The 24,056-nt window shown below is 43.1% G+C and overlaps 2 protein-coding genes across 3 annotated transcripts in view; both read left to right on the top strand.

The window, feature by feature from the left end:
• ncbp3 (nuclear cap binding subunit 3) lies at window positions 1-10,906 on the top strand. Its single transcript, XM_078172651.1, has 14 exons — window positions 1-430; window positions 1,262-1,327; window positions 2,723-2,828; window positions 2,938-3,063; window positions 3,505-3,630; window positions 3,708-3,868; window positions 3,993-4,101; window positions 5,579-5,678; window positions 5,754-5,863; window positions 6,087-6,402; window positions 7,316-7,464; window positions 7,542-7,724; window positions 7,856-8,191; window positions 8,230-10,906. The coding sequence occupies exons 1-13, from the start codon at window positions 119-121 to the stop codon at window positions 8,176-8,178; spliced, it is 2,187 nt and encodes a 728-aa protein (XP_078028777.1). The 5' UTR covers window positions 1-118; the 3' UTR covers window positions 8,179-8,191; window positions 8,230-10,906.
• A 3,432-nt stretch (window positions 10,907-14,338) lies between these two features.
• Window positions 14,339-24,056, top strand: part of pcf11 (PCF11 cleavage and polyadenylation factor subunit) — a 20,972-nt gene continuing 11,254 nt past the window's right edge. Inside the window, exons 1-4 of one of the 2 annotated variants that reach the window (XM_033649033.2) lie at window positions 14,339-14,718; window positions 20,106-20,231; window positions 20,529-20,711; window positions 23,501-23,716. In XM_033649033.2, the coding sequence (XP_033504924.1) occupies window positions 14,476-14,718; window positions 20,106-20,231; window positions 20,529-20,711; window positions 23,501-23,716 (768 nt within the window). In that variant the 5' untranslated portion in view covers window positions 14,339-14,475. The remainder of the gene's footprint in view (window positions 14,719-20,105; window positions 20,232-20,528; window positions 20,712-23,500; window positions 23,717-24,056) is intronic. The other variant, XM_033649042.2, reaches the window with a different exon arrangement.

Raw genomic sequence — 24,056 nt, 5'->3', positions numbered from 1 at the left:
TAATATCACACGATAGTCAATAAGATTACTGTTAAATTTAATTTAATTTAATTTAATTTATAAATGTCAGACTGAGGCGATAAAAACACAGACACACAGTATCCACCGGGTGGCGCTGATGCTCCGGTGTAACGTCTGTTCCCGCCTCAACACCACCGAAGAAGAAGCGAGAGGACAGAATCATTACCGGGTTACAAAACAACCGCAGCACCTCCAGCAGCAGCGGCCGTTGTTCGCAGCTCGCGCCATGGCGGCAGTACGTAGCTTACGGGTGTCGGTGAAATCAGACAGCGGCTCGGACCGCTCGGACTCAGACTCCGACTCCGAGTCGGACAGAGATGCCCGCGAAGCCGAACCGATGGAGGTGGAGGAGGGAGAGCTGGAGGCGGAGGACATCTCCGTTAACCGTTCCCTGAAGGAGCTGCTACCGGTAAGTGTCTGGTTGAGGCCTTGTCAGACCGGGGACTGGCGTCTCTGGCGGCCGGCGGGAGCGCACCAAGAGCCGGCGTGTGTTAACGTCGACTCCGGGCTGTCTCTCTCCGGTTGTAGTTGTTAGCACTGTGACCGTTAACGGGCCAACGGTTACCGGCTGTTACCACGAGCCGGTCCAGAGTTAAAACGTGTTTGTTTAGCGGCCGCTCACTTGTTTGTTATTTCACTCACTTGTTGCTGGAAGCTGCTTCATGTAGTGTGTTTGGATGGAGTCACCGTGCCACCAAACCTCGGTAAGAACACTGGAAATTAAACGTTTTTAACGGCGAAATAACGGAGCGTTTTAATGATTATTAAAAATGTTTGATGATTCTGACACACACAGAGTCTCTGATCAATTCGGCACGTTAATAATCACATATAAAAGAGAAATTGATGAACTTTTAGAGGTAGTTTTACTTCATCTTCTCACCAGAACACAGTGACTAGAACACTGTAAAGTCTGCTGCGGAGGTGAATGTATCACTGCAGGTCTCCGTCACCTGTTGGTTCACCTGCCTCAGGTAGGACAGGGTGTGTAGTCACTGTGTTACTGAGCTAGATAAGAATTAAAGTAAGTGTTGTTTGAATGGGAGTTTGGTGTAACGCTCAGTGGAGGTGTTATGTCAGAGTTTTAGTCTGAAAGGAGTTTTCATTTAAACTGTTGGTCTCAACTTTAAATGTATTTGTTAACAGTCCTGCTGACATCATCAGGTCAGTGTTTGGTTGAGTCACAATCAGAGGGGCTGACAGGTGTCTCATTAAAGTGTCTTTGTGCTTTGTTTTGAAGGATACGAGCCGGCGATATGAGAACAAGGCTGGAGCGTTCATCACCGGGATTGATGTCAACTCAAAGGTACGACAGACAGACAGACAGACAGACAGACAGACAGTCCTCCATCCATTTTATTCAAATGTTCTCACTGTCTTACAGCAGCAGGGATCATGAATCGCCATATATATATATATATACATCGACCACTTTATTAGGTACACCTGCTCAACAGCTTATCAATGTAAACAGCTAATCAGCCAATCAGGTGTCAGCAGCTCATTAACATTTAGTCATGCAGACATGGTGAAGACGAGCTGCTGAAGTTCAAACGGAGCATCAGAATGATGAAGAAAGGTGATTGAAGTGACTTTGAACGTGGCATGGTTGTTGGTGCCAGACGGGCTGGTCTGAGTATTTACTGGGATTTTCAGCACAACCATCTCTAGGGTTTACAGAGGATGGTCCCAAAAAGAGCAAATATCCAGTGAGCCAAAATGCCTTGTTGATGCCAGAGGTCAGAGGAGAATGGCCAGACTGGTTCAAGATGATAGAAAGGCAACAGGAAGTCAAATAAGCACTGGTTCCAACCAAGGTGTGCAGAAGAGCATCTCTGAAGCAACAACACCTTGTCCAACCTTGAAGCAGATGGGCTACAGCAGCAGAAGACCACACCAGGTGCCACTCCTGTCAGCTAACAACAGGAAACTGAGGCTACAATTCACCAAAACTGGACAATAGAAGATTGGAAAAACCACATTCAGATGGAAGCATGGATCCATCCTGCCTTGTATCAACGCTTCAGGCTGCTGCTGCTGGTGTAATGGTGTGGGGGAGATTTTCTTAGTACCAACTGAGCATGGTTTAAACACCACAGCCTACCTGAGTATTGTTGCTGAGCGTGTCCATCCCTTTATGACCACAGTGTACCCATCTTCTGATGGCTACTTCCAGCAGGATAACGCACCATGTCACAAAGCTCACATCATCTCAAACATGACAATGAGTTCACTGTACTCCAATGGCCTCCACAGTCACCAGATCTCAGTCCAATAGAGCACCTTTGGGATGTGCTGGAACGGGAGATTCTCATCATGGATCAACTGTGTGATGTCATCATGTCAATATGGACCAACATCTCTGAGGAATGTTTCCAGCACCTTGTTGAGTCTGTGACACCAAGAATTAAAAAGTATGAACAAGGTGTACCTAATAAAGGGGTCAGTGAGTGATAGATGTTTGAAATAAATATCAAATGCTGTAAACTGTAGACGCACCCTGTAACCTGTGGATCAGAGTGGTCGACAAGACGTCTGTTTTTAACACAACACAGACGAGAAAATACAGTTAAACTCAGTAACACTTTCAGAATATGGTCCAATGTTAGCCTCCTCCTCCTCCTCCTCCTCCTGCTCCTCCTCCTCGTTGAAGCGCTGAACGAACAGAAACTGAAGTGTTGACGTGTGTTTTCATCGTCAGGAGGCGATCGAGAGAAAAGAGAAGCGAGCCAGACGTTTCCATTTCCGTCCAGAGGAGCATGTCGATCAGAGGAACGTCTTCTTGGATAAAGACACCATGAAGAAAGGTGGGAGGAGTCACCTGACACCTGCATGTCACATGACCACAGAGTGACCATTTACAGGTGTTTGTATTAACCTGTCGTCATCTTCTTCTTCTTCTTCTGTGGTGCTCAGCTATCCCCAAAGTGCGCATGGAGGCCATCTACGTGACGGGCGTGGATGACATGAGCACGCAGGACGTCTTCGGATACTTTAAGGAATATCCTCCAGCACACATCGAGTGGATCGACGACACTTCCTGTGAGTGTAACACACACACACACACACACAGTGGTGGAGGAAGTATTCAGATCCTCTATTGTGGTAAAAGTACTAATTCACAGTGTAAAAATACTCTGTTACAGTAAAAGTTTCTCTGTGAGCTCACGTTTCTTGTTACAAAAAGAAATTAAATTCTTCACAACGTCCTTTTTCATCAATTTTCATCAAGCGTTTAAAAATAAATAATTAATAAGATAAAATGAAATAAATTCAAATTTAATTTAATTAAAGAAAATAAAATGAAAATAAAACAAAAAGTGAAGTAAAATGAAATTAAATAAAACAGAATAAGATAAAAATAAAACAAAATAAATAAAAAAATGTTTTGAAGGTGACTGTTAGAAAAAAGCAAAAACAAAACCTGACACCAGAGCTCAGTGAGGACCTGATGAGTCTTAACACCACCTGATTGTTTCCTAGGTAACGTGGTTTGGCTCGATGACAACACATCCATCCGCGCCCTCATCAACAGCAGCCGGATGCCTGACGAGCAGACAGTTACCGCGGAAACAGAAAGGACGGAGCGAGCCGGCGCACAGAGCAAAGGTCAGTGTGCGTACGGAGACGCACTCAGCAGGTTCTCAAAGGGATCAAAACTGACCGTGTGTTTGTTCACTCGTCAGGTCGCCGGAGTCAAGGGTCAGATGACGATGAGGACGATGAAGAGGAGGAGGGCGAGGTGGAAGAGGACGAGGAGGAAACTGTGAAGAAGAGCGGTGAGGAGATCGAGGTGAAAGACAGCGATGGAGAGGCGGAGCAGAAGACGAAGGCGGAGAGCGTTCAGGTGGAGCAGAGTTCACTCCGACACATCCTGATCAGGTGTATTGATCTGTTCCAATAACTGATGGACGACATGAACAGCTGAGTGTGTGTGTGTGTGTGTGTGTGTGTGTGTGTATGTGTCTCAGGTGGATGACCTGTCGAGGGCAGAGAGAGAGTCTCTGCTGAGAAACGACCTGCGACCCGCCACCAGAGCCTTCAAAGGAAACAAACTCTTCCTGCGCTTCGCCACACACGGTGAGTTCAGGTCAAACCTCGCCAGCCTCCGTCCAGCTTCTGCTGAACCTCAGTTAAACTTAAAACTCCAGTTAAACCTCAGTTTACTCAGTTCAGAGGCTTCTCACCCTGAACGTCTGTTTGAAGCTCCGCCCTCAGGGAGGAGCAGGTCATTTCCTTTAATTCAGTTGCCTGTTGATCATCAAGTGAGTTTGTTTGATTACAAAGAAGTTATCTATCATCAGGTTTCTGTCCATCTGTAAAGAAATGCACTTCCTTGCGTCGGACACCAGAGGCATCCTTTGTATATTTACAGATGTACAGACACCAGTCACATATGTAAGTGGCGAGCAGCAGCAAAGACCCCTGGGAACAGAACAGAGCAGCATCAGTGACAAACAGAAATGACATTGATGAGTCAGACACAACATAAAGGAGGAGCTGGGGTGGAGGCAGGTTGCCAAGTAGCAACAGTAGGAAGCAGTTTAAATAGGGCGCCATGAATGAGATTAGCCAGTTGAATCCATAGAAAGGAATCATGTGATCTATCAGCTGATCCATCAATTGATTGGCTGCTTGAGATCAGCTGATGTGAGCTGAGCTTGACATCGTGTCCTGTCTGAACTAACGCTATGCTCAATTTAAACTGTAAAGTCTAGTTAAACCCGGTCTGTTTAGGTTTAAGTTAAATCTGGGAGCTTCAGGTTCTGATCACACAGAAAGCGTTTTAGCAGCTGGAGGAAACTTTTTGCTACGAGGCTACGCACCTTGTGTTTCTGCGCCCTAACACCTGGTGTTTTTGCCGGAGCACTCCTTGAGTAGAGAAAACTTTAACTCAGAGCAGAAAAGTGCCCCACGTCATCTCTGCTCTGTCCAATGGGATGATGTGAGAGGCGGGGCTTCTGTGGTGGTCACAACAACAAGTTTACAGTTGGTAAACAATGGAGGAGAAACTGGTGGTAGTGGTTGCTGGATACCCAGAGCTATACGACTTTACAAAGCACAGTTAGCACCATCTGAATAGAAAACAGCAGATAAGTGCAGTACTGTAAACGTCCATGATGGAGGAGAAGCTCCTGGACCAACTGGTGGTACTCCCCATGATCCAGCCTCTTTTTTAGGGTCTCATGTACCCACACAGATCTCTGTTTATCTGCTGACAGCCTCTCACCCTCAACCAGAGCTACACACAGCACCCTCTGCCTCAACATGGCAGCAGCTACACACTGATTACTGCAGAATACATACAGTAAATAAAGATGACACAGGAAGGTTAGGGTGAGGAGGTGAACAAGTGTTTTTGTACTAGTGTCATTCAGTGTGAAAAAGAAAAGTCGGTGCGCCTCATGTTTTGTAACCTGCAGTGTGTTCTCTGTGTGATCGCGGCCTCAGACAACACTGTTTTAAACCCGTCCTAACTTTGAACCACAGCTGACAACAAAGGTTTGATTTAAAACACAAAGACAACGTTTTACTGACTCTGTGTTTTCGTCCACAGATGATAAGAAGGAGCTGGGCGCCGCTCGTCGCAGCCGATACTACATGAAATACGGAAACCCGAACTACGGCGGCATGAAGGGGATCCTCAGTAACTCCTGGTGAGACTCAAACATGGTTCACTCGCCGGATTGTTTAAAGCAGCACTTTGTCTTTAACGTCCTCTGTGTCTGCAGGAAGAGGAGGTATCACAACCGGAGGATCCAACGAGACGTCATCAAGAGCAAGAAGCCTCTGATCGGAGACAGCATGGGACACACGCCGCCATACACACATCGACACTCTGGTAAACACTTGATCTCACACCTCAGTCTGAGCAATAGACACCAAACGTATTTTTTATTGAATAAAACAAGCTGATGCTCTAAAAATGCTAAATGTGAGAACGCAGGCGAAACAGGAAGTTTAAAATACTGTGTCATTAATTAAATCAGGAGCTCTGATTAAAGGAGACGCTCCTTCATGGACACAGCTTTCACTCCTCTTCCTCCTCTTCCTCTTCTCTCCAGCTGACCTGGTCAACCTGCCCGAGGAGCCCATCAAGGAGGAGGAGGAAGAGGAGGAGGAGGAGGAGGAACGTGACGAGGACATGGACTCAGACGACAGGGTGGTCGAGTACAAAGAGCGAGGCGAAAGGGGCAGTGGCTCGCGCTCGCTGGGGGCGGGGCTTCGCAGCCACGCAGAGCGCTCTCCGTCGCCGTGGTCGGAGTCGGACGAGATGGACTATGACCTGGAGCTGAAGATGATCTCCACACCGTCGCCAAAGAAGAGCAAGAAGATGACGATGTACGCCGATGAGCTGGACACTCAGCTGAAGAGCATCCGGTCAGCCGCCATCTTTATTCTCACTGTTTTACTGCGATGTAGATGAAGTGCTTCAGGATAACGACAGTATCAGCGCTGACAAGACAACAGACAGAATGAACATAAACAGACTTAAAATCATAAAGAGTCAAAATCATGACATAAAGTCAGAGTTGTAAAACTGTAAATCATAAAATCCAGTAAGATTTTAAGAGTTGCAGCAGTGTGAAGAAAGAAGAAAAGAAAGAGTTTCAGAGCTGAATGAGGAGAGTCAGAGCCAGTTAAAGAGAACAGATACGTTTTTAGCTTCCTCTGTGTTTCTGTCCTCACAGTGTGTCAGACGGTGGGTCGCTGCTGCTGCTCCCTGTATGTGCTTATGCCCCGCCCACACACACACATTCTCATTGACTGATGAATTGGCGCTGGTTATTTATATTATTGTGGCGTATTGATTATGAATACAGTCCATCTGATGCTGGTTTTGGAGTTGTTGACTAAAGATGATACACCGTCTCATGGTGGTCACTTCCTGTGAACCAGCAGGTTTTTACATCGACAGTAGGTGTTTGTTTCAACTCGTTTCATCATGAATCTTTGGTCTGAACACACACTCCTCCTCAGAGCGTCCTGCAGTGATTATACACTAAATATGGAGACACAACTTTTTTTTAACAACTCACAGATCATAAACACAATTATTAAAAGGTCTCATTGAAATTAGTCTAGAAATTTAAACGTTACGGTTCTTTATATCCAGAAGAAGAGACGCTCTTCTGTTTACTGTCACTTGTTTACAGGCTGGTTTTACCCTCTCAAATATGGCGACCAAGTGTTGAATTTTATTCTCTTGTGTTAAAAAGGTCTCTATCAGTCTGTTTAACCTGCAGAGACTTTGTTTATCTCATGTTTGTTTGTGTTTTGTTGTTGTGAGCAGGAACAGAGTTGGTGGGTCAGGATCACAGCCCAGGGCCAAATCACCGTCTCCCGCCAAGGTGACAGACGTTCGTCAGCTGCTGGAGGAGAAGAGACAGGGACTGTCTCAGCACAGACAGACGCCCCCGGTGGTCACCAGTGGAAAGACAGGTGTGACCTCATCAAGCTCCTCCTCCTCATTAATATTCAAATACATCTGATGTATTAACTGACTGTGTCCTCTGTAGACGTGCGGCAGCGGCTGGGGAAGAGACGCTACTCTCCCGAAAGACGGCGCTCCCCCTCCCCCGTCTCCACCAGAGACACGCCTCCGGCCAGAGAACCAATCAGAGACGTGCATCGCAGACTGGGCGTGGCCAGTCAAGACACCAGAGGCGTCTACTCCAATTCATCCAAAGACAGGAAGACAGGTACGGAGGCCGAACTCATAACTTGTAAAACAAACAACAAATTAATGATCTTTATGTCTGAGCCTGTTTATGATGTTTGTTTTTAACCCCATCACCTCCTCGTCACCTCCTCCCCACCTCCTCCCCTGCAGGTGGGTTGTGGAGCAGACTCGGCTCCGCTGAAGATGACAGCAGCGGCAGCCATCACGAGCGTAGGTCGAGCAGCCGGTCAGCGGGTCTTTTCTCCTCGGGGAGGAAGGACGTCAGCGAGGGCAGCGGCAGGAAACGCGGCAACGGAGAGGAGGAAGAGGAGGTGGAGGAGGAAGACGACTCAACGCTGCAGAAGATGTGGGGCGCCATGATCAAACAGAAACAGGAGCGTATGTCCCACAAGATGAAGAAGAGCCGGCTGGACAACCTGCCGTCGCTGCAGATCGAGATCAGCCGCGACAGCAGCGACGACTCTGACGCCTGAGACTGAGCTGCGGGTGGAGGGGGAGCAGGGGGGAGGGGGAGCGGGGAGGAGGGGGGGAGGACTTCATATCGCTCTTTTCTCCAAGTACAATAATATAAAGACATGAAGCTGATCTGAGGCCAGTGTGGTGGGTTTTCTGTTTCCATATTTGTCTCTACAGTCCAGGACGGACGACCCAGTGGACCGACAGGAAGTGATAGAAGGGACTGTTATCGTTTCTTGTTGTCAGATAAACGTAGATCTCCAGATGGTGTTTTTCTTTTTGTTTGTTTTTTGTTTTTGTTTTTTTTAAATATTGACAATCTGCAACCAAATCCAAGCGAACATTTACAGAGAAACACAAACCTGTGACGTGTTTCTGTGAAACTGAGTCTGGTGTCAGAGAGAATCTGTTCGTCTCCGGTGTCGGATAATTACTGAAGATCAGCTGCAGCACCTGAGAGCTCTGCTTCACCTGCACAGTGTCGCTGAAAGAGACGGAAAACGACCTTGAAGAGACAAAACGACAACAGAGATACTTCAAAATTATACAAAATGACTGCAAAGACACAAAACGACGACCTCTGACAGGTGCAAAATGACAAACACTAAGAGACAAGAAACAACAACCCCCAGGAGAGGCAAAACAACAACCACAGAGAGACTTCAAATGACCTCAAAGAAACAGAAAACAACCATAAAGACACGACAAGACAGAGTTTCAAAACAGCCACAAAGAGACTAAAAAAATGTCCAAAAAGACACAAAACCAGAGATGCAAAAGGACACAAAACTACGACCACCAAGACACAGAAGGACGACCACAGCGAGAGACAAAATAACGACCACAAAGACACAAACTATGACCACCAAGAGACGCAGGCTGACAACCACAGAGAGATGCAAAACGGTGACCGAGAAGATGCAAAAAGATGCAAAATTACCACACAGAGACTAAAAAACAACCACAGAGACACATAATGTCCTCCAAGATGCCCAAAAGGACAGAAACCGAGACACACAAGATGACGACCACAGACAGACACAAAACAACCAGAAAGACAAAATGACCGACGCAAAACGACCACTGAAAGACACAAATTGACGACCACTTCTGAGACGCAAAACAAACACCACCACCAAGATGCAAAGTGACCACAAAAAGACATGGTACAGTTTGTCTCCTGTAAACCCAGAGAGCTGATTGGTTGGTGTGTTGTGGTCGTTTCACGTCTCTTTCAGGAGGGGGGAGGGTTTGGGGCCCCTCTACATGTGTGTGCCAGATCTACACTCTGTTTATGTATGAAATATCTGTGCTGATATTTATCAGCCGTTTCTCGGTTGTTTTTTTGTCAGGATGTAACTGAGCATCATGGGAAACTTTCCCCCTGACACCCAATCAGATTCTCTCACTCCTCTCAGCTGGCCAAACTTTCAGTAAATCATTCCTGCGTCACCATGGAGATGTTGGTCGAGCTACGATTGTTATTTTTTCCTTAATGGACTTCCTCTGAGAATCCAACCCTCGACCTGCGTCAGCGCTCGGGACCATTCCTTCATGCTTTGAGCTCATCCGGCCGCAACGATCAGATCCAGGATCAGATCAGATCAGACCCAGGATCAGATCAGACCCAGGATCAGACCAGATCCAGGATCAGATCAGATCAGACCCAGGATCAGACCAGATCCAGGATCAGATCAGATCAGACCCAGGATCAGATCAGATCAGACCCAGGATCAGACCAGACCCAGGATCAGATCAGACCCAGGATCAGACCAGACCCAGGATTAGATCAGATCAGACCCAGGATCAGACCAGACCCAGGATTAGATCAGATCAGATCAGACCCAGGATCAGACCAGACCCAGGATCAGATCAGACCCAGGATTAGATCAAATCAGATCAGATCAGACCCAGGATCAGACCAGACCCAGGATCAGATCAGACCCAGGATCAGATCAGATCAGACCCAGGATCAGATCAGACCCAGGATCAGATCATATCAGACCCAGGATTAGATCAGACCCAGGATCAGATCAGATCCAGGACGAAGTGTTTTTACGTTTTCAGTGTGAGCAGACTTGTGACGTTGCTCTGAAATAGAACGAACTGATGAAACAGACTCAGAGAAAAGAGACGTGATGAAACCAGAGGAGAGACGGATTATTTCCAGACATGAGCAATTTCTTCCACTTAAAAAAAAAAAAAAAAAAAAAAATCACCTTCTGTTATTGATCAGCTGCTTCCTGTCTGTGTGGACATCAACACTGTTGTACTTCCTATATCAGTCCACTCACGTCAGTCGTGTTGTTATTTTTTATTATTTTTTAATCTAAACTCTCAGAGGCCACGACGTCACAGGTGGTCTTGAATTTAGATTGCTGTTACAGTGTTGGCTAAAAGCTTTATTTTACACGTCTGCAGGACTTCCTGTTGAGTTTTACCAGAATGCATTGTGTTATTTGGAGGGGAAATAGAGACAAATGAATCAAACAGAATGAATTATTGGAGTAACGTCCACAGGCAGCGTATCTGAAGGACACCTGGGTTTAAATCAGGGCAGCAACTACAAATTTTTTTTATCATCAGCCGATCTGCAGATGGGTTTTAGTTGGTGCGGCTGTTTTAAGTTAGATTTCCTCTCCTGTCATCAGCGCCAGGTTACAGAGTTCTGTTCAGGAAACTTGTGGAAAGGATTGAAATATGTCAGACCTGTAAAATAAAGTGTTGTCACTGTCGTCCACTCTGAGTTTTGACACTTTGTGAAAACATGTCAGAAGTAAAACAAGTTGAGTCTCTGCTGGAGGAGCACGGCTTTTACTTTAAACACTTGGACATCTGATGGTGTTTCTAAACGTCTGTCTGCAAAATGTTTTTTATTATATCACTTTCAGCTTATACTGGTGACTCTGCAGATTTATAAAATCTGACAAACACGATGTTAATGCAGCTGTAGTGACTGAGCTGTGTGTCCATCAGCGTGTGTTTATAAGCAACATTAGGAAAGTTAGTTGACATGTTCTCCCTGTGTCAGTGTGGGTTTCCTCCGGTTTCCTCCCACAGTCCAAAGACACGCAGGTAAATTGGTGACTCTAAATTGTCCGAAGGTGAAAATGCAACAATGAATGGGACGTTTCCTGTCACAGTTCCAGCTGGACGAGGACATCTAACTGGCCTACTGTCCTTGTCCCAGTATACAAGCACGGGAGGGGAATCCATTTATTGAGCCAAGTATGTGCGACTCCTCTACGATAGGTGGAGATATGCCCCCTTTCAGCTTGTTAGTATTGGACCTTTTTCCTGTTGACCTATTACGTCACAGACCAAACAATGGACAAACAAGTTAGCTACGGTTAGCTAGCAGCTAACTGCTACCATGGTGGACAACTTTACAGCTCTGTACATTTGGTCTGTCCAAAAAGTCACGGCTCTGGATGTAGATTTCTCCATGTTGTTACCGGCTTCGTCTTCTCTTACACATTTAATGCTATTGGACTTCCGGGTCAAAGCCCGGGGCGGAAACTGTGGAGCACTTTAGGGCCATTTCAGTTGTTCACAGTTTCCACCCCGGGCTTTGACTGTCATACCAAAATCTGGTCTTGCAGATCTCAGTTTGTAGACATTATGGTTCATCCTGAGGGGAGCGTGAATGTCTGAGTCGAGACGTGTCTGTCTTTAACGGCAGCTACAGTCGTGTTCCCTGATTAAAAAGCCTTTAATCAGAATTTTAGTGTTGGATGACAGATACAACATTTCTCCTCCCAGTCTTGTGTTACTTTACTGAGTCTATTAATATCCAACCAGCTGGTGAGGAGCCTCACATGGCAGCTGTGACACTGTCAGCTCTCTGCTGTCAACAACACCATTCAGTCTCTACCAGTCCAGGAAATACACCCTAACAAAACACACACATTCCCTCAAAGTTACTGAAATGTTTACAGCCAGCTGTTAGCTGTCTGTTAAAATCACACATCTGGATCATTCTCCTTTAACTGTCAGATATATTTTTGTTTTTATTTGAGTTCGACAGAAAGAGGAAGGAGCTGCTCATCATGGAGAATATACTGCAGTTAGTTTATCTTCAGGAAACATGATGAATTAGAGCTGGAAAAAACTGACATGCAATATAACAATCATTTTTTTAAGCGGCAGACAAAGTCAGAAATCTGTCTCCTGATCGACTCACAACTTCAAACATTTGTATCACTGCTTTAAGAAACCAACAACAGTTAAAGCCCAGATTGTCTCTTTATCAGACACCAGCCGAGTGGGAGGAGCACGAGACTGGAGGTTAAGCCCCGTTTCCACCGAGCAGTCCGGTTCAGTACGTTTATTTTCCGTTTCCAGTGTGAAAAGTTGTGGATGGTCCCAACAGAAGCGTTCCTTAGCGTCCCCATGTTTGGTCCCCCCTCTGTTGGGGTACCTAGCACACAGATCTGGTACTAAAAGGTGGAGCTAGAAACCCTGCAGTCTGATTGGTCAGTAGAGGACGCTCACTCTGGTTTTATGTAACCTCTGTTCATACATCAGTAAACTACAGCTATAAAATGAAAGAGAAAAAAATAACTTCATTCACTGGGCCGACTGCCGGCAACTTTTAAGGTGGAACGTTAACTTGTAATGTTACTCAATGCATGAGTTGATGACGTGAATCCATCAGCACACCTTAAATTTCACTGTGACAACTTTGACCATCACTTTAGTTTTTATATGACACACACTTTTAGTAATGACTTTAAAAATATAGATGAATTTGGAGCGGATTATGTGAAGGTCATATATTCTAATCCTCACTTCCTGTGGGCTACAGCAACACTAAACCCCTGAGCTTGCCTGAGAAGGACTAAATGCACAAAGCTGCTATTTTTAAATATCCCATGGAGAGAGACTCTCACTGCAGCCTGTTCTATTTTGTTGTGAAAATGTGGGCGTGCAGCCTCGTTCTGTGGACGATAAACCAGGTGCAGACTTCCATCTGTGTCACCGCTGATGAGGAAATACAGCGAGTGCTGGACGGAGCAGTGAGTGACAACAACCCCGCCCACATTTAAGAGGACTGTCTGAACAGACCGAGGGTCTAGGTACCATGTCTGAAGGCTTACTGCTGGTTCCAGAGGTGCTGGACTGAAAGGGTTTGGTGGAGACGGAGCTTCATTGGCAGATCTGAATCAGCGTTTGTGCTTCATATCTGATATCGCCTCAGCTAACCTCAGAACAGACCTTGTGCTTTGGTCCTCCTCACTGCGCCTCGTCTACATCATTGAGCTCACTGGGAGGATGCTGTGCAACAGGCCTACGAATCCCAGAGCCTTAAGTACATCGCCAGGATGCCAGGTGCTGCTGATGAGCCCTCTGCACTGTCATCACAACACCAGTGAAGGAAGGTACCCACCTGATGACCCCAGTGAAGCTTTTACCCTCCCTAAATCACACCTCTATATATACATCCAATATATGTATATAAGAATTACGTCTGACTTAAGTGTAAAAATATAAAATATATTTAATATGCTGAGTATGAACAGCGTGTAAAAAAATATATAAAAAAATGTGCCTCATGCTCTAATTAAAAATATAAAATTATCTGTATAATGTTACAAAGTACAACATGCTGATTATGATCACATTTTATTTTTATGTTATTTATTTATTTAGTTACTTATTTTTTAATTTTATTTTTTTATTCATTTATTTATACAAAATACTTTGACAATAACATATCTTTGTTTATGCCAATAAATTATTATTATTATTATTTATTTTGTTTCGATTTTTATTAATTAATTTGTGTTTTTTTAATTTATTTTTATGAATGCTTCAGCAATAACATATCTTTGTGCCAATAAAGCTATTTGAATTTTGGTTAATGAATTTTTTCACGTCATTGCTAATGTCGTAGTATTAATCATAGACATATATGTCTATGGTGTTAATATTAAACACCTGATTTAAACTCCAGTTATGAGTGAAACGTCACGCCTCGGCCTCGTGCTGGAATTCTGGGAAACATATTTCGTTATGTAATCATAAACTCACCCTGCTTCAATCTGATTGGCTCATTTGTGTGGCTGTTATTTCATCGAACCAATGAAAATCAAGAGCCCGCTACAAGCGGCCTGACACAAGCCAATGGGGATGAACTGACGTCACTCAGCTATAAGAAAGTTGGTGTGACGTATGAGGCCTCCAGTTACAGTCGCCATCTTCTTGTCGTCCATAAACGGGCGAAGAACGACGACGAGGCGACGGCAGAAATAACCCACCGCACCAGCGTTAATCTGAACCGAGTCAGGGCGGAAGAGTTCCCGCATGAGTTGATGGACTGCCTGCTGATCAGTGGTTATGGTATCGATCAGGCTCGTGTAGGTTTCCCCGGGTCGCTCGGCTCAAAGATGGACGACAAAGCGGCGAGGGAAGACGCGTGCCGGGAGTATCAGTCGTCTCTGGAGGACCTGACGTTCAACAGCAAGCCGCACATCAACATGCTGACCATCCTGGCCGAGGAAAACCTCAACTTCGCCAAGGATATCGTGGCAATAATTGAAGCGCAAATCAGCAAGGTTTTTATAAAAATAGAATATTTTCAATTCCAGATGTTTGTGTCGATGTATGTTAGATTTAACAGGCCCGCTACACGCTGTGTTAGCTGCTGGCTAAACATGGCGGCCAGAGCTGTGTTACACCTAGATACGGTACATTCCGTTGTTCTGCTCAATAACAGCAACACCCGAGGGGCTGCCGGTAACTTTACTAATCTGTTACAGAGGGAGAAACTGCGGGTTTATATTAACACGTTTGTGCCCAAAGACTTTCTTATTATTATACAGCTCAAAGAAGCTTTAATAGTTTGACCACACGGAAACACAGCGCGGTGTACAGGTGGTAATAAATATAAACTATAAACTGTTGTAACTGTAAGATACGAACAGTAAAATATTAAAGTGTAAAACAACAACTGTGTCAATAATATTTTGTAATGCAAATCCCACATACTGAATTTAGGATGAAAAGTGAAAGCACCATAATATGCTGTGCTTTGACTCAAGTCTGGGCAAAAAGTTAATTACGGACATATTTAGGAAACTTTGGAATTTCCACAACACATGAAAAATCGCACTTTACTCAAAAGTCAGAGTCAGGATTTTTAAAAATACGGAAACACACTTAAATTGTGTTAGTTTTGTAGATAGATGTGGTCTGCAGGCACATTCTTAGTCCTAAAATATAATGATATAGAAAAACAATAGTCTCATGTGCCCACAGACTTTATTACAGTTCAGTTTTTAGAAGCTTTATTGGTGTGACCACACTGAACACAGCACATTGTACAGGGTGGTGTTAAATATAAACTGTTGTAGCTTCTTTGGTATCAACAGGAAAAGTACAGCCTTTAAGATGCTAACAGTAAAATATTAGGTTAACATTATAGTGTATAACATCAGCTGTGTCAACAATGTTATGTAATGCAACTCTTACATACTGTGTTTAGTACAACACCATAATGTTGTGCTTTGACTGAAGTCTTGATATGTGGTAAGTAGCAGACATATTCAAGTCAGTATTTACATTTTCTTCCACATGTGTAAAATATTTGTTAAAAGATGCCAGATACTTGATTCACATAGTTTCTGAGATACTATATGTGATCTTAAGGCACATGGGACTGCTGTTTATCCCTAAAATATAATGAAATGTGTATATATATATAAAAAAAAAAAAACAATAGTCTCATATAGTCAAAGATTATATTGCATTTAGTTCACAGTATTAGTTTGATTGTATTGAAACATGGTGCATTATACAAGGATTATTCCCTGCAGTTTTAAAACAGGCCTGAGCTTGGTAAGATAATACACAGATGAATATCACTCTAAGTTAATTAGTAAAATAATGACAATAAAGCTAAAAAGATAAATATGAGATAAAAGAAATGGGAGAAAGTAAAAATCTATAAATACAATGAAATATTTGTTTTAACACGTATTTAGTCTTTGGACACGAGAATACTGTTTTCCCCAAATAAATATATATGAATTATTTAGAAAAACAGTGGTCTCATGCACCCAGAGACATAATAGTTCAGTTTTTCGGGCACATGGGAATACCATTGTCATTCCAAAAATAAAATGATATATGCATAAAAAGCAGTAGTCTCATGTGCTCAACGACTGAATATAGTGAAATAAGAAACCTTTCAGTTTGACCAATTTTAAATGTTTCTCCAGATTTGTTCTTCAGCAAGCTCAGACAAAACTTCAACCAAAACTAAATTCAAATTTCAGTTGTGGGCACAAATGGGTTAATATATTAAGTTTGCTCCAAATTCAGAATTTCAAAAAAAAAATTTCTCGGCGCACTGATGTGAAATCAGCTGTTCCTGTCAGTTTTTCCTCTGCACAGTAAACGCTTTGCATTCAGAGCTGAAACGATTCATTGATCGTCAGAAGTTTAATTGGCAGTTATCAATCATTTGTCTCATTCAATTAACTGATTGTCAAATATTCTCTGATTCCAGTGTCTTAAAATGTGAGGATTGACTGTATAGTAGAGAATTTAACTTCAGGATATCAGCAAGAGCTCTGAGAAATTGTGACGGGCGATTTATTTACATTTTTTAATAGGCTGCTGAACGATTACCAAGAATAATCGGATTAATTTGAGCTACAGCCATTAATCCTTTTCATAATTAATGAATCTGCCTTTTTTTTTTTACCCCCGATTGATTGTTCATTATAGAACATCAGGACGTAATGAAAAATGACCGTTAAAGTTCAAGGACTTTAAATTTCCAAAATCTAAAGAAACTGAATTTACTGTGATGTCAGACAAAGAGCTCATCATCACACCTGAGAAGCTGGAACCAGAGAGAACTTTGACCCTCCTGCTCAGATGAACAAAGACCAATTGAGAAATTGCAGATTAACTTTTGGCGATGCAAGATTTTTAGATCCAAATTGATCTCCTGTCAATGCCAGCCGTCAGATGAATGTCGTGAAGTTGGTGTGCTGCTGTCGGGATCAACTGAAGTGAAAATCCACCACAAGTGTCTTAATGATGCAGTTTGTGTTTCACAACAGCTTTAAGTTAATAAATTCCCTTTGAGGTCTAAATCCACTGATGAAGGTGACAAATTTTTTGCCATTCTCGCCAAAATGGTGCCATATAGATATATATGTATATTTTTTTGACTAAAAGTAAGTTATGTGTTGACCATGTTTCCAAACAGGCACGACAACATTCTTTACAAGATGATGACAGGAAACGGGTAGAAAATAAGACAGACGATATACGTTAAAAAATATAGAGAATTCAGTGAAAGAGCTGTAAAATAAGCTACAGAATAAAAAAGCCATTTAACCTGCTTTTTCATATTTTAACTTTTTTTTTTAACCAATTAGACTTCTGTGAGACTTAAAGAAAAGCCGTTGTTTGTCGTCGTTAACAACCAGGAGGGTTCTCAACCACTAGTTTCCATGATGTTAAAACAGAAGTTTAGAGTCAGGCTAGTTGACTGAAGAACACACCCAGAAAACAGTCCAAGTTTAGAACAATTTAATCCATAAGGCGGACATGACATAACACGACTCACTACATTAAAAAGTCAGTATTCTGTAGGAACATGCCTGATTATGACAGCAGTATTTTCATTGGGTGAACTTAATGGCATAAATGAAAGAAGATCCACGATACTTAAATCACAACACACTATTGTGATTTTAAATATGTTGTGATTTATTACCTTTTTTAACTGTAGATTATTTCCCCAAAGGAAAACTGTCAACATCTGTTTAATCTAAGGAGATTAAGTTTTCAGTCTGTTTATCTCTATTTTTCATCCATGTATCTGCACATCTGCAAACATTATTCTAGTAGGCTGCCTAAAGTTACATCTGTATTTGTACTGTTGATTTATGTAATGGAAAATGTGATACATGGTGCTGTGTGATGACACACAAAAATATCATGATACTATGCTGTGTTGATTCCCCCACCCCCTTAAAAAAAAAATAATCTAAAGATGAGTTTAACGGACTAGCATTTCTGGTGCTGGCTAGTGACCGTAGCAATGTTTAATCCACTAGTGGACCAACCGCTCAAGTCCTCGTTTACGACAGAATCAACTCACAGTTATTGAGTCAGTCGAGTCCTTTTTACACAGAGTTAGCGCTACAGAGCCGCTACGACGTCCGTTTTTACTCAGAACCAATCCATGGCGCTACAGTGTGGGATTATAGACAGTTTATATATCCGCTCATACACATGTGTCTGAAATCAGCTCAGCTGTTCAGAACAACAAAAGACTTTATTGGAGCTAATTCAACCCTTTGAACTCTGCCACACAAACAGGCCGCCAGTACATGTGTTGGTGTTTTTGCCTCTTGTGATGTCATTTCTTTGAGTGTTTTCTAATGCGTCATATCCCTATAATCTGTACAACCTGAGCTAAAAGGTCACGTGAGTCAATAAACCATAATAACAGTATTGAAAATGTGTCGTAAATAAAAAACAATACAACAGACATTCCCATCCACCTGCTTCTCTGGCGCCACCACATGTTTTGGAGTGCTTGTAGCATAACATAGTGACGTCATCACATGTGGACAACATGATGGTGCAAAAGACACAAGTCTTAACTTTGTCTTGTAAAAGCAATGACTGCTCTAGCTCCTATATATTTTATTTTAAATTGATTTTAAACAGGATCATGAAAACACCATTGATTCATCAGTATGAATGGCTTTAACGCGAGTCGTCCAGTGATACCTGATCATTAGTGACACTTTGACCTGATGGACGAATCGAGCAGCAGATCAGCAGCAGTGTGTAAAGACGTGTAGAAGTCGTAGTTTTTTAGGATCAGCCATTTTATTTCTGGTGGATTTTGACTTCAGCCTCGACGCTTCACAGCCACGACAGACCTCACCAGTGTTATTGATTGTGTTGTTAATAAATGTTGTCGGGTAGCTGTTGTTGAACACAGGAGACGTGTCCTCTGACCTTCTGTAGAACAGATCCTGAGTCAGCGGTTAGCCGCCTGTGTGCTCTCTGTTTGCACTTTGACGCAGCGAAGCTTCTGATCAGATCAGAGGAAAAAATAATGCATTCATTCACTAGTGAATCTTGAATTCCTGAAATGTCACTGAATGGTTAAAATGTTATAATAAAAAATGTGAAATGTGCTTTTTGTCATTTTTTATTTCCCAGTGTAATTTATTGGTCTGGTTTCCATTTACTGACACGGCCGAGGGTGACTCGGCTCGTACAGACACTGCTCACTCAGCTGATGCTGCACAGTTTAGTAACAGCAGACTTCACAGTTTAACGCAGCCAACAGATCAGTCCTGTGTCCTGATGGGTTACTCATGTTTTTTAATAACTGAAGGGAGACAAAACTTTTGAGGGGTAAAACTCAGACAGAGTGAGAGTGAATAAAAGTCAGTGGGTGTGAAGTAAAAGAGTCAAACTGGCCGATATGTCGTCTGGGTAAAGTACAAAGAGTGGTTGGAAGAAGAAACCCTCTTTGGAGGTAAAAAGGTTACCGAGGACTGGACTCCTTTTTTTTTTTTTTAACCCAGAGTGCATCATGGACATGTTTCCTCCCCCTGACTTCGGGGACGTCTCTGCTGACTGATCATGACTGAAGATTTTTCTGCATATTTTCCTTTTTTTTTTTTTTTTTTGTTTTTTGGAGCCGTGTTCACAACACGCAGGAGATAATTGTGCTTCCTGAGTGAAGACGAATCTTTGGGACTGATTTTCCACCAGACGTGTCACTTTTTCCTCACCTGACACCGACTTTATTTCGCCCACATTTTGCTGTAATTTTTGGGTGGTGAGGGTGGAGGGCGCTCAGCCCTGTTAATCCTGTCAAGTTGTTCTCTGTTCTGAAATGTTGGTTTTTAACCCCTGTTGTTTTCTAAACTTGTCGAGTTCTCTATTGCTCCAGGCCCCATCTGCCGAGAAGCTTCCAGTTTTGTACTTAGTGGATTCCATAGTGAAGAATGTTGGAGGAGAGTACCTTGCAGTGTTTGCTAAAAACCTAATCACTTCATTTATATGTGTCTTTGAAAAGGTACAGTTCTCTTTGCTGCTGTTTGAAACATTTAAGCACTAAATCTGTTAGCACCTCACCTCCCTCCTGTTTGTTGTGTTGCTTGCTTTTTATGTGTGGTCTCCTGCACTCTGCTCCTGTCTACTTAACTCCATAATGTAGTCCTGCTAATAAACGAGGGAGGGGGGGCTCATGCTTTACACATATTTAACTCTTAACACAGTAAATGTAGTGGTGATAGAGCTGAAAGCCTTTGCTGTGATGATGCTGAAGTGCTTTAGGTTTTTCGTTGGACCAAGTCCTGTCCTCTGTTTGTAGGTGGACGAAAACACTAGAAAGAGTCTGTTCAAGCTGCGCTCGACGTGGGACGATGTGTTTCCTCTCAAGAAACTCTACCTGCTGGACGTGCGGGTCAACTCTGTGGACCCGGCCTGGCCCATCAAGCCGCTGCCGCCCACAGTCAACGCCAGCATTCATGTCAACCCCAAGTTTTTAAAGCAGGTGTGTATGTTGCTGCCGACACCTCGTCACTCCACTGGGACTGGGCTCTTCACACCTGCTGGGCACAGTCCAGGGATGCTACAACTCATATTCTAACCGATAGCCGACCCTTGTTAGCAGACGTGATTAACCCTCAGTCCTCTGCATAGCGGACAACTTCTCTGCTGGGTTTCATTACACGATCCTTAAAATTCAATTCATTACTCCAAAATAAGGCTCTGATTGGTATTAAAATACCTTAAATCAATCTCTCAGAAGTCTTGAAATGCTCAGACATGACAAGTACGATTTCATGAATCTGTTTGTCTAACTGCATCATTTAATCTCAAAATAATCTGTAATATCCAGGGCTGGACATCAGCACCAACCAGCAGCCAGATGATGGTAAAATATAGAAGTGGCTGCAAAATTCACTTCACTTAAAGCCAAAGAAACCAATGGTAATGTATTTAGTGGCTGGTAGATTCTTTACTCCACCAGCCACAGTAGCAGGTGGACAAAAGAGTTGATTTCCAATCCCAGCAATATCTGTTTTTTAAATCATTAATATGATGTTTCACATCAGCGTCACACAGATCAGACCAACATACATGTACATGTAGCTCATCCAAACAAATGAGAGACATTTTTAAGATAAATTAAATGGATATTTTGATGATGACATGTTCATTGTTTTCTGTGTTCCACTCTGGACACTGTTCTTTTTCTGTAGCATTTAGAGTGGATAGGGATGACTATGATTAAGATTTTATCAGTACTCTTCATCAGTTGTTTTTCACGTCTAAATAAAAGCTTTTAGGTCCTGATCCCACAGGACGCGCTTTAGCAGCGGGAGGCACCTTTTTCTAATTTATTTTAGTGAGAATGAAGCTTGCGAAGCTTTGCTCACAGTTTTTGCGTTGCTACACACCCGCGTGTTTCTGCACTCTGAGCTCCTGCATTTTTGCCGGAGCGCTCCGATGCCCCGTGTTTAAAAAACGCCTTACGTCATCTCCGCCTTTTCCCCATTGTCCAGGTCCGGTGCTGGACACTACTCTTGTGCCTTTTCTGTGCCGGCTTTCAAGAGCATGGCAGCAGGTTGTGTCTGAGGTTGCTAAGCAACCTTAACAACATCTTATAGACTATTTAGGTGAAATCCTGAGTGCAGAGCTGATCTTCTTCCAGGAGCTGTTTATAAGTGTGTAGGCCTATTGTCTGTGGGACAGATGTGACGCTCTGGGTAGCCCTGCACTAACATGATCAGCTTTTCCGTGTTTATCAGACTGAAAATTTACAGAAGAAGGGAAAGATATCTGTCAGCTGTGATTGGTTGGTCCTTGTGACATGAACATGTGCTCCAAAAGTTGAACTTATCTCAGGGAGCAGCCGCCGCACCCTGAAAAATGGCGTCTTGCGTTTGAGCTCACCTGCCGCGCGTCTACATCGAAAACAATGAGTTTGAGGGCGCAGAAAACACAGCATGTGTAGAAAAGAAATGAAGAGCAGCTCATTCTCAGAGGAGGCTGAAGTCAGAAAACATCATCTTCATGTTTTTGCTTTTTTTTAAAAAAAAAAAAAAAAAGACTGATCAACTGCTCGTTTCAGCACTAAAGACTTACTGGTGTCTCTCTCATGTAAAGTTTAGGGATAAAGTTAAAATTGAGTAAACACTCCCTGAAAGAAAAACTAATTACAGCCATGTTTACCTGTTGAATTTAAAATGTAACTGAACAAATAACCTGCAGCACGAGCCGTCTAACTGCAGGCAACTTCAGGCACTCGTGTGGATTAGGAACAGATGCATATAGATTAAGTTAAAAAGCCTTTATTCAAAAACATGGCTGCTAACATTAGAACACTGACGGGTCTCGACCCTAAGGTCTTCATCAGGGTGCAAAAGGTAGACAGGAGTCAAGCAAGTTTGGTAGGCGGTGTCACCCAATCCTGATTAATAAGTGAGCACAGGTGAGCGACAGCAATAGATTTTAGCACAGAAAATCTCTAACTAATATAAAAAATACAATACATACATAAAAGGGAGAAGGAAATTAAATTAAGCTCTATCGTACAGAAAAAGGTCTAGTGTTTCTGTGCTGTGATATTCAGGAGTTACTGATCTGTGATCTGGATAAAAACAATATTAATAATAATACGTTAGACGAAGAGTCCGAATAATAACAAGACAACATCAACAATAATAAGAACAGATCACTCTAACCCTGTTTCTCATTCAAAGGAAGGGTGTGTGATCAGTTTCCTCATTTAAACCAGGATATATTGCATCAAGTTTGAATCATGTACCTCTTTGTTTAGCCATGGGGTCGTCCTCATCCTGCGTCCTAATCATATATTGATGCTCTGAAACTCTGTCTTTAAGATGTCTTTTGGTGCGTCCTACATAAAAACAGTTGCATGGGCGTGTTGGACGATATATAACAAAAGTAGTACTGCAGTTAATAAAATCCCTTCTGTCATATGTCCTTCCTGTTTTGAAATCAAAGCCGGTCTTTGTTTGGACCACATTTAGTCAGTGTTGACATGTGTTAGTGAGACACTTACAGGTCCCTGAGGGTTTCTTTCACCACATGTCCTATTTAGGTGCTGGTAAATAACTGTGCACACGTTCTTTAGGGTTTGAGCTCATTTTGTAAGAAATAACTTGTAATTCATTGAAGACAGTTCTCAAATTGAGGTTTGTTATTTCTGTTTGTGAAAATCGAAACACTAAAATGAGCAGAACATCTCAAAGCCGGAGGAGACGGACTAACTGACAGACTCCTTTGTTTCTTCTTCTCTCATCGTGTCTTTAGTCTGAGGAGCCATCCTCTCCGGTGCCCGCCCCCGCTCAGCCGCAGCCGCCGCCACCGCCGGCAGCATCGGCTTCCCAGCCAGTTCCCGCCATTAGCCAGTCGAGCCTGACCCAGGAGCAGCTGATCCGACAGCAGCTGCTGGCCAAACAGAAGCAGCTCCTGGAGCTTCAGCAGAAGAAGATCGAGCTGGAGCTGGAACAGACAAAAGCGCAGCTGGTAGGACGACTGAGGGCTGGTCCCAGATCTGTAGTGTCATTTATTAACTGTGTACGCACAAAACCAGGCCTGAACGAGGTGCACGCCACTCGCCACGTAAAGATGTGAACTGTAAAAACAGATTTGATGGGAGAAACTTTGACAAATGCGTACCAACATTTTGGAGACAGAAATTTGATGACACGGTTGAAAGCCTGATTGTAGAAATTGACGAATATTTTTTTATTTTTAGTACGGATCCTACACACTGTTTTATAAATGAGACCCCTGATCCAAACCTGTTTTATCCAAATATTTTGAAACTACAAAGTTGTTTCTTCAGCAGATTCGGGCTTCCATA

This window comes from Epinephelus lanceolatus, chromosome 11 (genome assembly GCF_041903045.1).
Source record: "Epinephelus lanceolatus isolate andai-2023 chromosome 11, ASM4190304v1, whole genome shotgun sequence".
NCBI lineage: Eukaryota > Metazoa > Chordata > Actinopteri > Perciformes > Serranidae > Epinephelus > Epinephelus lanceolatus.
This window is presented reverse-complemented; position numbering and strand designations above follow the sequence as displayed.